We start from the raw sequence: 12,726 nt of genomic DNA, 5'->3' as shown, positions 1-12,726 counted from the left end.
TGTGCACACAGCTTTGTAGGCCTTGTACATTTGCAATTGGCTGTGATGCACATTCTGTTAAATTTACTAAGGTCACAGTTGGGGTCTGTTAGGCAGAATCCTGTGCACTGCCCTTAGGGACCACTACACACAATTAAGACTACAAGTGGTAGTACAATTTCACCTTTGGTACAAGACTGTACTACACAGAAAAAGTGGTAGCAATGGCTGAGCAGCCAGGCTTATCTCAAGAGCAAATGAGCAGTAGTAGAGATTACACAAAGGACTAGAATTATTGTGACTCAAGCAAACACTGACTCAAGGTTTCTGGTTAAAAAGTAAAAGTACATTTATTTTTAAACCATCTGTTCACAAAACATTTCACTTCTATTAAATTCAAACTGCACTTCAAACATACTACACACAACCAATTCCCCTTGTGCATAACTATTCAAGGTAAGTACCTTTGGATTTGACAGACCGGTGTTTTGAAACAAAGACGTTACAGTGGGTTAATACGTGATCACTTTTTGACAGTAATGACAGTTCGGTCTTAACAAAGAAAGGCGTACCCGCGAGAAGAAATGTTACCTTAGTCGAACAGACTTAGCACATAAATTAACACAAGAGAATAGGGGATAAAAATCATAGGCAATACTTTTCTCAAGACAGCTAGAATCCGAGGACACTTTACGTAGATAAAAGTCAATAGGCCTGCGCCAGTGTCAAATGAGACAGGGTCCTGTTGTCGAGGATCACAAGGTTAGAACAGTTCAAGATTCGAGATTGCCAGGAGTACTTGGATATTGTCACAAGGGAAGCAAACGTTATAAGAGGGAAGGAAGACAAGGACAAGCCTTGGGTGAGGAGAAAGGGTTCACCCCAATTCCTCGAAGTTGGACACAGTACCTTATTCGTTTGAAGAAAAGCTGGTGCTACGGCAGTTGTTCCTGGTAGTTTCTGCAGACTCACGATTCCTGGAGCTTCAGTCGTGGGGACAAGAAGGAGGACTTCTGGAGCAATCTGCACTACCCAAGGATGAGGCTAGCAGCAGCGAAGCAACAGTGAATAAAAGGTGCGCTCCTTTAAAACAGGAGAGGCTCTTCAGATGGCTATCTGGTCCACTACAGCTGTGTGCAGCGATTTCGACCAAGAAGAGGATCCTCTGGCTGTGGAAGGTGAACTGGTTGATCCCACCAGGCTCAAGGGAAGAAGTCTCCGGACTGGATCTTCTCTTGTCGTTGAAGGGTAGATAGCTCAGGACTGCAGCAGGGCGTCACTGGGACTCGGGAGTTGCAGTAGCCGTCTTCTTCTCCGCTTCTCTTCGGTTCTTTGGAGTTCCAGTGGCGACTTTGACTTCCAGCCTAAGAGTCCTGCCTTTTATGCCAAAATCCCCCATTCACACAGCTTAGCTGTCAATCACTCAGCAGGGGGGTTGTCTGGCTCGGACAACCACCTCAGCCAATCGGCACAAAGTGCGACTTGGGTCTCCAAGGAGACCCTGTGCAGGGGGTGACTAAACCCCCCCCTCACATTCAGCCCACCTAGACACCCAGACGTCAAAGGAGGGCTTCTGGACAGAAGCCCGCCAAAGGTCGGCGAACAAAGAAGGCAAACCTGGTTTGCCGCGCAAAGGGTAACACAAGAAGGATTTTAACAAAAAGAAATGGCGATAAAACCCGACCGGAGCCAAAACGAAAAGTATTTGGTCAAGCGGGTTTAAGTTCGAGGCTAATACAATAGCCTAAAACAGTACCACGTTTATATAGTATAATCGCGGTATAAAAGTTGGGGTAGATACCACTGCCACCAGCCAAGTCTTAGTGTTAAGAGAGCAAAATAAAGCTCAGAGAGGCACAGACAAAAAGGGGTAGGAAGATGGGGTGTACTGGGTCTGTAGTTTAAAGCGACTATATAAAGTTATTGGCAACTTTAGATGTTTCTGGAGGATAGTAGTCAGCCCCAGAAAAATTGAGTCAGTGGGAAGTGTCAAAGACAACCCTGTGTCACTGCACTGAAGGTGCTGTGTAACGCACACAAAAAGTGGGGCTCATGGAGTGGTGTAGCTCCAGAGCCCAAGATCACACAAACAGTAGAAATACACATGGCAAAATACATGTAAGAGTGGGAAAAAAGGGTAACACTCTTCCCAGGTGGAGAAAATAAACTCCAGAAATCCAGCAAAGCTGCTGAGGGACTCACTAGGTGAGGGAAATTAGCCATAAATGAGAATTCTCCCTAACAGGGTCAACCAGGACGCTGTGTGTTGTGGTGTTCTATTGTGTGTGGTCGTTGTTGTGCTGGTTGAGGAATGTGGAGGTTGCTAGGTCTGATTCCTCATCTGACTTTGCCTTATATTGCCCGACCCAGTGCCTGGTAATGTTTACCCCTATTTGCAGGAGTGATGATGGATTATTAATGCATGCTGTGTGCACTTGTGCTCCTCATGCATGCAATCCTATGCTATGTTGCAACACCCCTCATGTCCCAGCCAGCAGACCCATTCACTAAGCTTGGGAATCCCCAGCCCCACAATCAGCACCCCTCATGTCATGCAGACACGTTCACTATGCTTAGTAATCCCCCTCTCCCCCACTCAACACCCCGCATGGCCCCGTTACACTCACCCAGCAGCCAAGTACGTTCTACAGCGTGTCATGTATGTGTCATGTATGTAGAAGGGAAGCGTGGAGTTGTGCAGCACCATGGCGTCATGTGTGGAGCCAGGGAATCTTGCACAGCAATGAGTGAGGATTTTGCGTGCATCGCACATCATCTGTACATTGAGAGAATGATACAGCCTCCTGTTGCGATACACTACCTCCACAGCATGCCGCACAACCAGCTCCACATGTGTGCAGTCGAGGGCACCGATTAAATTTGGCATGCCTGCCAGTGCATAGAATGCTATTTTGGTTGCATTCACCTCCTCCGCAGTCCCTGGTAACTTGACGTGGTTGCTTACGTGCATCTGTCACCTGCGTCAGCACACAGAAGAAACAGGGTTGTGAGATTCCATGCAGCTGCCCCACTGTGTTCTGATATGTGCCTTTGGCTAAGAAGTGTAGCACAGAGACTACCTTCAGCAAGGGAGTATGGCTGCCCGGATAGTGATCAGGCTCGACCAAGAAGAGGATCCTCTGGCTGTGGAAGGTGAACTGGTTGATCCCACCAGGCTCAAGGGAAGAAGTCTCCGGACTGGATCTTCTCTTGTCGTTGAAGGGTAGATAGCTCAGGACTGCAGCAGGGCGTCACTGGGACTCGGGAGTTGCAGTAGCCGTCTTCTTCTCCGCTTCTCTTCGGTTCTTTGGAGTTCCAGTGGCGACTTTGACTTCCAGCCTAAGAGTGTCATGATCTCTGCTTCCAAAAGGTCAGGGTTTTCCCAACTCCCTTGGAAGCAGATCCATAACCCAGGTTCCGAGTGCCAACCAGTCCCAATTGGGACCTTTTGGACCCAGTCCTGGCGCCAGTGGCACCAGGCTCATAAATATGCCCAGTCCCAGCGCTGGAAGCGCCGGGCTCATAATGCTTGGGTGGACTTACCTTCAGCAGACCATGCTGCTTACTTGCCTGCCAGTTGAGCCTCTGATCCACTTCGGTTTGGAACTACTTTTCCTGTTGGGTGGGGCTGGAGCCACTCCCTGGATTCAGAACACTGGAACTCTTCTGGAAGGCAGGAACTCTTTTCTTGCCAGGAACTCTTTTCTTACTTAGGCGTGGCTGTGGAAGGAGACACCTAAGCACTACAGGAGGCTATTTAAACCACACCCGGTGGATGAATCTTGCTTTGCGTTATTCTGCAACCTCTGCAGCAGAACGCTCATCGTGTCTTCTGCATCCGGTCCTGGGCCTAAGGAAAAAGGCTTACCATCCTGAATCCAGTCTTCAGCAACACCTATAAAGACAAGAAAGAACAGGTTAGCATTCCGGCATCTGAAAGGCAAAGGCTTACCATCCTGAATCCAGTCTTCAGCAACACCTATAAAGACAAGAAAGAATAGGTTAGCATTCCGGCATCTGAAAGGCAAAGGCTTACCTACTCTTTGTGCGCTCCGGAGGTCTTCACACTGCATTCCGGCATCTGAAAGACAAAAGTTTACCAACTCTTCGCACGCTCCGGAGGCCTTCGGCGCTGCATCCCGCATCTGAAAGACAAAACAAGGTGTGTTTAAAGACATTGGGGAACTTTAATACTCACGTGCCATTACTCCTTTCCACATCTAATCCAGTGGGTATTCCGGCACCCTGCAGCCGCTCCGAACTCGTACCTGCAAAATAAAAAGACAGTTAGAGCGCATAGTGAAGCAGGCAACAATCGCTTACTTACGTGCTTCCAGGCGCTTCTATTCATCACACGGGCTCCATCTTCAACTCACTTCAGCCCGTCATCCGCCATCGCCGGAACCCTGCAAAACAAGAGACATCATTACTAAAGACTTTAAAGACATTTGAATGACTCGAAACTTACCGTTCGTGCAGTAAACGACGGACAGCAGTCCTCTGAAGTCAAGAGGCCTGCGCTACCTATCCAGTGAAGAAACTGGTTACAGCACCCTGCCCAGAGGCAGATGGAGAGCTCGGCATTCACTTACCTAAGACATCTTACTCTACACGTCAGGCATACAGTGCACAGAGGTCCAGCCCAAAGAGCCAACCGGGTGCTACACATCACCTTTGAAGATACGGTAGTCGCCCAGTCAAGACCGGCGCCTCTGCGAGAATCAGGTGAGCGTTACAAAGAGTCCTGCCTTTTATGCCAAAATCCCCCATTCACACAGCTTAGCTGTCAATCACTCAGCAGGGGGGTTGTCTGGCTCGGACAACCACCTCAGCCAATCGACACAAAGTGCGACTTGGGTCTCCAAGGAGACCCTGTGCAGGGGGTGACTAAACCCCCCCCTCACATTCAGCCCACCTAGACACCCAGACGTCAAAGGAGGGCTTCTGGACAGAAGCCCGCCAAAGTTCGGCGAACAAAGAAGGCAAACCTGGTTTGCCGCGCAAAGGGTAACACAAGAAGGATTTTAACAAAAAGAAATGGCGATAAAACCCGACCGGAGCCAAAACGAAAAGTATTTGGTCAAGCGGGTTTAAGTTCGAGGCTAATACAATAGCCTAAAACAGTACCACGTTTATATAGTATAATCGCGGTATAAAAGTTGGGGTAGATACCACTGCCACCAGCCAAGTCTTAGTGTTAAGAGAGCAAAATAAAGCTCAGAGAGGCACAGACAAAAAGGGGTAGGAAGATGGGGTGTACTGGGTCTGTAGTTTAAAGCGACTATATAAAGTTATTGGCAACTTTAGATGTTTCTGGAGGATAGTAGTCAGCCCCAGAAAAATTGAGTCAGTGGGAAGTGTCAAAGACAACCCTGTGTCACTGCACTGAAGGTGCTGTGTAACGCACACAAAAAGTGGGGCTCATGGAGTGGTGTAGCTCCAGAGCCCAAGATCACACAAACAGTAGAAATACACATGGCAAAATGCATGTAAGAGTGGGAAAAAAGGGTAACACTCTTCCCAGGTGGAGAAAATAAACTCCAGAAATCCAGCAAAGCTGCTGAGGGACTCACTAGGTGAGGGAAATTAGCCATAAATGAGAATTCTCCCTAACAGGGTCAACCAGGACGCTGTGTGTTGTGGTGTTCTATTGTGTGTGGTCGTTGTTGTGCTGGTTGAGGAATGTGGAGGTTGCTAGGTCTGATTCCTCATCTGACTTTGCCTTATATTGCCCGACCCAGTGCCTGGTAATGTTTACCCCTATTTGCAGGAGTGATGATGGATTATTAATGCATGCTGTGTGCACTTGTGCTCCTCATGCATGCAATCCTATGCTATGTTGCAACACCCCTCATGTCCCAGCCAGCAGACCCATTCACTAAGCTTGGGAATCCCCAGCCCCACAATCAGCACCCCTCATGTCATGCAGACACGTTCACTATGCTTAGTAATCCCCCTCTCCCCCACTCAACACCCCGCATGGCCCCGTTACACTCACCCAGCAGCCAAGTACGTTCTACAGCGTGTCATGTATGTGTCATGTATGTAGAAGGGAAGCGTGGAGTTGTGCAGCACCATGGCGTCATGTGTGGAGCCAGGGAATCTTGCACAGCAATGAGTGAGGATTTTGCGTGCATCGCACATCATCTGTACATTGAGAGAATGATACAGCTTCCTGTTGCGATACACTACCTCCACAGCATGCCGCACAACCAGCTCCACATGTGTGCAGTCGAGGGCACCGATTAAATTTGGCATGCCTGCCAGTGCATAGAATGCTATTTTGGTTGCATTCACCTCCTCCGCAGTCCCTGGTAACTTGACGTGGTTGCTTACGTGCATCTGTCACCTGCGTCAGCACACAGAAGAAACAGGGTTGTGAGATTCCATGCAGCTGCCCCACTGTGTTCTGATATGTGCCTTTGGCTGAGAAGTGTAGCACAGAGACTACCTTCAGCAAGGGAGTATGGCTGCCCGGATAGTGATCAGGCTCACCAGGTCATAATGAATGAGGTCCACTATTGTGGTGATGGTGTCCCTGTCCAGCCGGTACAGGGTGTGGATCTGAGCAGGGGTTAAGTTGAATGGGCTGGCCATTGGGCGAGTTATTGGTGGCTGCTATTGGTGGCTGCCTGCGGGGTACAACTGCCTGCAAAGTGGGTATGTGCTGGCCCATTCTCACCCTCCTTCTCCTCCTGTGCCTCTGCTGCATTCTCTGCCTTTCTGCCTCCACAATGAGTAGCAGTGCAGGCATGTCCTCCAGCTCCAGTACTGCAAGTGTTAATGGTAGTATTGTGGATTTGGGAGGGGTGTGGTGTGTGGGAGTGCTCCTTTTGTACTGTGCCAGACTCCATTGCTTCCACCTGTGCTCGTTGTGTACATCTGTGGCAGGTTTGTACACGCCTGATTGCTGTTAGCGCCTGCACCACGATGCTGGTGTTAACGGCATCATTGAATCCCTTATTATCGGCATGTCCATGTCGGTAATTGCATGTCAGTGCACCTCTTAATGTGCACTTCACTGCGGCACGCCGGTGTCACTGGCACGGCTGCAGCAGGTCGACGCTCATACCGGCAAGGGTGAGGCCGGTCAAGGCGGGTCCCTGCCGGTGACACCGGCCTCACAGCTCGTAATACTCTGGTCCGGTAAACAATGCTGGTATTATCGTACCTGCATTGATTTTACCGGACCAGCAACATTGTAATGATGCCCATTTTGTCAGTGACTGCTCTGTAGATAATACAAATGGCTTTTAATTGGAACCTGTTTGCATAGGGTGTTGAAGCAGTCCTTTCTTCTGGGCTGGCTCCAAGCAAATATCATGATTCCATGAGATTGGCAGTGGTATGGAGGGTTGCTTTCCACAGGCCAATCGGGATTACTGGCTGAGCTGGGTTTGTTGTTGATACTTGGATGGAACATCTTGTGTTAGTCACATGCATTTTATACTACACTGTGTATAATTCTAACAGACTATATTTAATATTAGATCTTGATGCACTTGTTGGAGGGGAAGTTGGAGGCTTAGAAATTGGGAAGTTGCCATTCGGTGCATGCGAAGATCCAATAAGGTGAGCTTCTTTACTGTTTAAACTGTAATTGACCTAAAACACAAATGTAAATATTACTGGACCTTTAATTGTGGGGTTAGACCCTTCATAAATGACTACAGTAGTAAAGTGTATAGAAGTATTGCCATTTCAAGCTCAGAGTTGATGATAAAGTATACATGCTTGAACAGATGTACAACATGTGTTTTAACATTGATGAATCTATTTTAACTACAGTAGGGCAAGATGTTAAATTATAGAATAATAATTGGACAAATCCTTGTTTTGAAATATTGTTCAAACTGTGATTCTGTCATAGAGCACAAGAAAGAGAACACCAATTTAGCCTGATATTCTGGGTTTATGTGTGCTTAAATATATTTAACTGCATTTCATGTACTTTCAGTGAACTTCATTTAGCGGCTACTTGGCCCTGTCTGACAGAAGGTATAATTGTCGACAATGATGTTTATTCGTAAGTATTTGCATGCTTGGTGATTTTTATTGCTACAGATCAATAAAGTATGTGATACTTTTTTTAATTATTTCAGTATTTTATTTGTTTCAGTTGTAAATCACAACTTTTCAAATATCACAAAAGAAAAAGATTTAAAAAGAAAACACATTCTTGAGAGCTCATTGATAAACATGTACTCTTAAAGACTCAATAAGAATTCATAACAATATATAAAAAAGATCAAAGACAGACCTTTTCACTCTTATGAGTTCACCAGGATCACTGTTAATAACACCATACAAGAATGTAATTAAAAACAATGGGCCTCAAAATGCAAATATTAGAAGTAAACAACTACTATTCCAAATCTTTCAAGCAACCTGATTCTATGGAATTTATCGAGATGCATTGTAAATGACAACTACTCTTTTTCTCTGCACATTTCTAGGTTGTGTTAAAAACAATGTATGGGTTATAATTTTCTTTGCACATTAAAAGAAAAAACAAAACATCTCATACTTGAAATTATGATAACCGTTAAAACCGAAGCAATAGAACAGTTTCCCCCTCTACATTGTCTATGCATTTGCATTCAAACGAATATTGAGCATAAATTTAACAGTGTTGATATTCAGTCCTATACATGTCGCAATTAGAATTGTTGACCACATTGATTCATATGTTAACATTCGAAATTGCCCAAGAAATGTATACAAATGTTCAATACATTTGTGCTTTAAAACTGGACATTCTACTATAACATGTTTCATTGACTCTTGTACAGTATGGTTTTTACAGAATGTGCAGTTTACGTCAGCCTCCGGTGACTTGGCCCATCTCACCTGCTGTATTTTTGTTGACCATAGAACTAGACATAGTCTTAATATTGTCAAGGCCTATTCTGTATTGGGGAATTTTAACAAATAGTGAGCAATTATGCCCTGATTTTCTAATTGAAACTCACCTTGAGTGAATGTTTCTCCCATGTTTGCCTCCAATCCCATAGCCACAGTTTTGTTTTTGCTTTGTTCGATATCGCTTAGCAACTGTAGTGATATGTCCACTTCTGTCATAAGATCTTTATAGTATTCTTGTCACATGTACGATGCTTTCAGTGTCGAATCAAGGCCAGTTTGTCTTAAGATGGAGATGAGGGTCGTAGTCTTGTTAGTTAGTACCGTACTTTTTCTTAACACAAGAGCCTTCCATGTCATTTTGGGTCTCAAATATATTAGGCCTATTTCATATCTTACCAAAGCTATTGAGACACTGTTGGGCAAACTTAGGATTTATTTCCAATATTTTCCTTCAAGACAATCCCAGTTGGTTGGTTTTCTGGAAAGACAGTTTCTGCACCATATCCTATTACCAGAACTACTTTCTGTTTGTAGTAGGTTATTGCAGGTGGGAATGAAAATGTGCCTAATCTTTTCTGAATTGGGAGTCCTAGAGAGGTTAGAGTTGTCATTTTGTGTTTTAAATTCTCCTTATAGGGCTGCTCTGACAGTGTGTTACTTAGTAACAGCCCTAAATATTTGTTCTTCCACAATTGTCAAGGGTGATTCAGCTAAATGCCACTTAAATTTCGATGTTTTGCTCTTTTCAGTGAGCATCATGGCATTCGATTTGGAGACATTTGTTACCAGCCCATTTGCTTTTGTATATTTGCACAAGGTATCATCAACCTTTCTTTGAAGCCCTATTTGGGTCTAGTCGATTGAAACCAAATCATTGCATAAAACAATCAATTTTAAAATCTCCTAGTTTGGGGGGATCTTGTATTTAAAAAAAAGTTAATGATGCCTCTAATATAAAAGTTAAAAAATATTGATGCTAAGACACAACCTTGTTTCAAACCATTAAAAGTATAAATGTCTTTACTTAAAAGCCCTCCTTTCGTTAATTTTATTTGAATAGAAGTATCAGTATGAAATTGATAGATGGCATTAAAAATGTGCTGTGGGCAATGTTCTTCCTGTAATTTTCGCCATAGCGTCTCTCTCAATATAGAGTCAAAGGCTCGACTAAAGTCTATAAATGCTAAGAATATACTTTGTTTCATTATATTTGCTTGTTTTTTTATCAGTGACATGCCTCCATTCTTTACAAATCCTGATTGCGTTATGTCAAACAAATTCTTTGTTTCAATCCACTGATTGAGATCTTTTAATATTAATCAAACCTAGATCTTACCAGGGATATCTAATAACGCAACTGGTCTGTAGTTGAGTGGATCATTTCGATTTCCTTTTTTGAATATTGGTAGAAAAACAGATTTTCTCCATGAACTAGGTATTCTCCCCGATCTTTGTATGGTTTTAAATATCTCTGAAAGTCTGAAGGCCCACTCTTCTGGATGTTTTTTTAAGACCCAATGTGATAAGCCATCACGGCCTGGTGCGCAGGATCAACTGAGTTTATTAATAGTCATCACAATATCAGTGTGATCAAAGCTAAGATTGAAATCCTTATTTGTTGCGACATTCACATTTTTATTTAGAGTTTGCGTTTTAGAGTATAATAGAGTAGTGGAGAATTCCTTTTTGTTTGCTGACAGCATTTATCATTATTGAGGATTCACCACCCACTGAAACCTTTCTAAACGGATCGCAGATTTGTTTTGTTGACTTAATACTAATTGCTGTCACCATGGCTTCACCATTTTCTTGTTGCCTCTTTACTTTCCATTGTTTTATGACATTCCTATATCTTGTACAAATCTTAGTTTTATCTTTTAAGACACAATGTTTTTTCAATTGTTGTCGCATCTGAATTTTGAGGTTTTTAATGTAGTTATCTTGGGGATACTTATGGGTAAAAGTAGGACTTTCATGCTTCCCATGAGTTTCTGTAATTATGCTGATCATGTCCGTATATTCCATCATTAAATTCCATGTATCTTTGTTGGCCGTCTTGACCTGATCAGTTTGTAAACCAAGGGTGTGTGGAGACCACACCATTCTAATTCTACCACTGTTTAATTGGAGAGGACGCTGGTATTCATCACGCTTTCCTCGTGTCCCTTGCGACCAGATTTCAAGGATATTATGATCACTATTGTTTATTTGAAACTACTTTGAAAGTTGCAATCCTATTTATTGCATGCACTGACACAAAGGCATAATCAAGGGTACCTTGAGAGAGAGCATGTGCCCACGTGGGAGTCGTGCCCACATGGGAGCCGGGGGGGGCAGTCGCCTGTTATTGTGCCATTCAACATGGTTAAAGCCCTCAACTCCATCAGCCTGATCCATTTAGCTGCTCTCCCAACTAAAGGTTCTGACTGCCTGGGCAAGAATTTTATATTTACGTCCCCAGCTATGACAGTTGTGTATGTTTGTCCATCAAGTGCTATGACATCCATCATTTGTGCAATCAAATTAATAAAGGGATCTTCGTCGCATGCCTTACGGTCCCAATAAATTTGAGTATCGCTGATGGGGGGGCTAAGAGGGGAGTTAGGATTTGATGTTACTAGTCTTACCAATTGAATCCCTGAATGTGGACAGCCCCATGGTATTATTGTTAAATCTCCCTCCAGGTGAACAGCTGTTAATAACCCTGCAGCGGGCCGCCCTCGGGATTGTTTGGTCGCCTTGACAGAGGCAAGTTCAAAATTGGGCCAGACTGGTTGTGTTAAAAGCCATGTTTTTTGCAACATAACAATATTATATTTATCCAGGACGTTTGTTTTAGGGTTCATTAAATGGGAGAACCCTCTAGTATTCAATATTGCAAGATTTAGTTCATGTGGACTAGGCGACTCGTGCTAACTTTTATTTACTATTTGACTGATCTATAGCTTTAGACAGCCAAGTCCACTTTGTTTCAGGTACAATCTTGTCCTTACTTTTAACTTCTGTGGAATATTGTTGTTTTATGATACTAAAGTTGACTTGTAATCATTGGTAATTACTTAATTCAATGTCTTTCTTACAATATTCCCAAGTAGACCTATAGCGACTCTTTTCTCTCCTGTCTTTGAAAAATCTTGTGGTTCTCATATCACGTTTCTGACTGTATTCTTGTTCCTATAGATTTTAACCGACTCCGATTTGATCTGTATGTCAAACCCTTGCTGTGTCAGTGTATCTCTTGTCTGCCATAATAACTCTTTAACAATTAGTGAAGGAATGTGAAGTTCCACTCTATTATAGGTTTCACTTGATATAAAGGTTATCACTTTAATATCTTCCAAGAATATATTTACTAATTTTGGAATTGAGTGGAAAACTGTGAGCAAAGTTATTCTATTTGGAAATGGTGCTGACTTAATTCTACCCCTCATTGTTAATACTAAGCGATCATAACACTTTATTTCTGTCTTATTTTGGGAGTGAGACTCGCTCTGGATTCTTTTTGTATTTTTTTCCAGATCTCGAGACTTTGTCCTGTTATTTTGAGTTTGGGATCCTTTTTGTTCCATTGTTTGGAAGTGTATTAATGAATTTCCTTCATTTAGGCATACTTTCCTGGCATCACTTTCTTGGAGTATTTGTCTAGGGCACTCATGCACATCCTCCATCACACTGCATGGCTGGTCAGTTAAATCTACTTGATCTTCAATTTCATTACATTTGGTTGAAATCTGTTTTTTGAGAGATTCAAATTTGTAAGTGCTATCTTTTTTGCAAATTTCTTTTTTGGGGGTGGTTGAGTTTTTGTTTTTTTTTTAACATCAGTCGAATTAAGTGAAGTAGTCTTTTTTTTTTTGTTTGTTTTTCATTGAGGTGCAATTG

General features: G+C 43.4%; 1 protein-coding gene across 2 annotated transcripts in view; it reads left to right on the top strand.

Annotated features, from left to right (window-relative positions):
* The window catches only part of RAB3GAP1 (RAB3 GTPase activating protein catalytic subunit 1), a 1,600,561-nt gene that overhangs the window by 580,525 nt on the left and 1,007,310 nt on the right, over nucleotides 1-12,726 (top strand). For both annotated transcript variants that reach the window (XM_069616562.1, XM_069616561.1), the window contains exons 9-10: nucleotides 7,470-7,551; nucleotides 7,937-8,005. In XM_069616562.1, coding sequence (XP_069472663.1) covers nucleotides 7,470-7,551; nucleotides 7,937-8,005 — 151 coding nt within the window. The remainder of the gene's footprint in view (nucleotides 1-7,469; nucleotides 7,552-7,936; nucleotides 8,006-12,726) is intronic.

Source organism: Ambystoma mexicanum, chromosome 9, assembly GCF_040938575.1.
Source record: "Ambystoma mexicanum isolate Mex_15411 chromosome 9, UKY_AmexF1_1, whole genome shotgun sequence".
Classification (NCBI taxonomy): domain Eukaryota; kingdom Metazoa; phylum Chordata; class Amphibia; order Caudata; family Ambystomatidae; genus Ambystoma; species Ambystoma mexicanum.
This window is presented reverse-complemented; position numbering and strand designations above follow the sequence as displayed.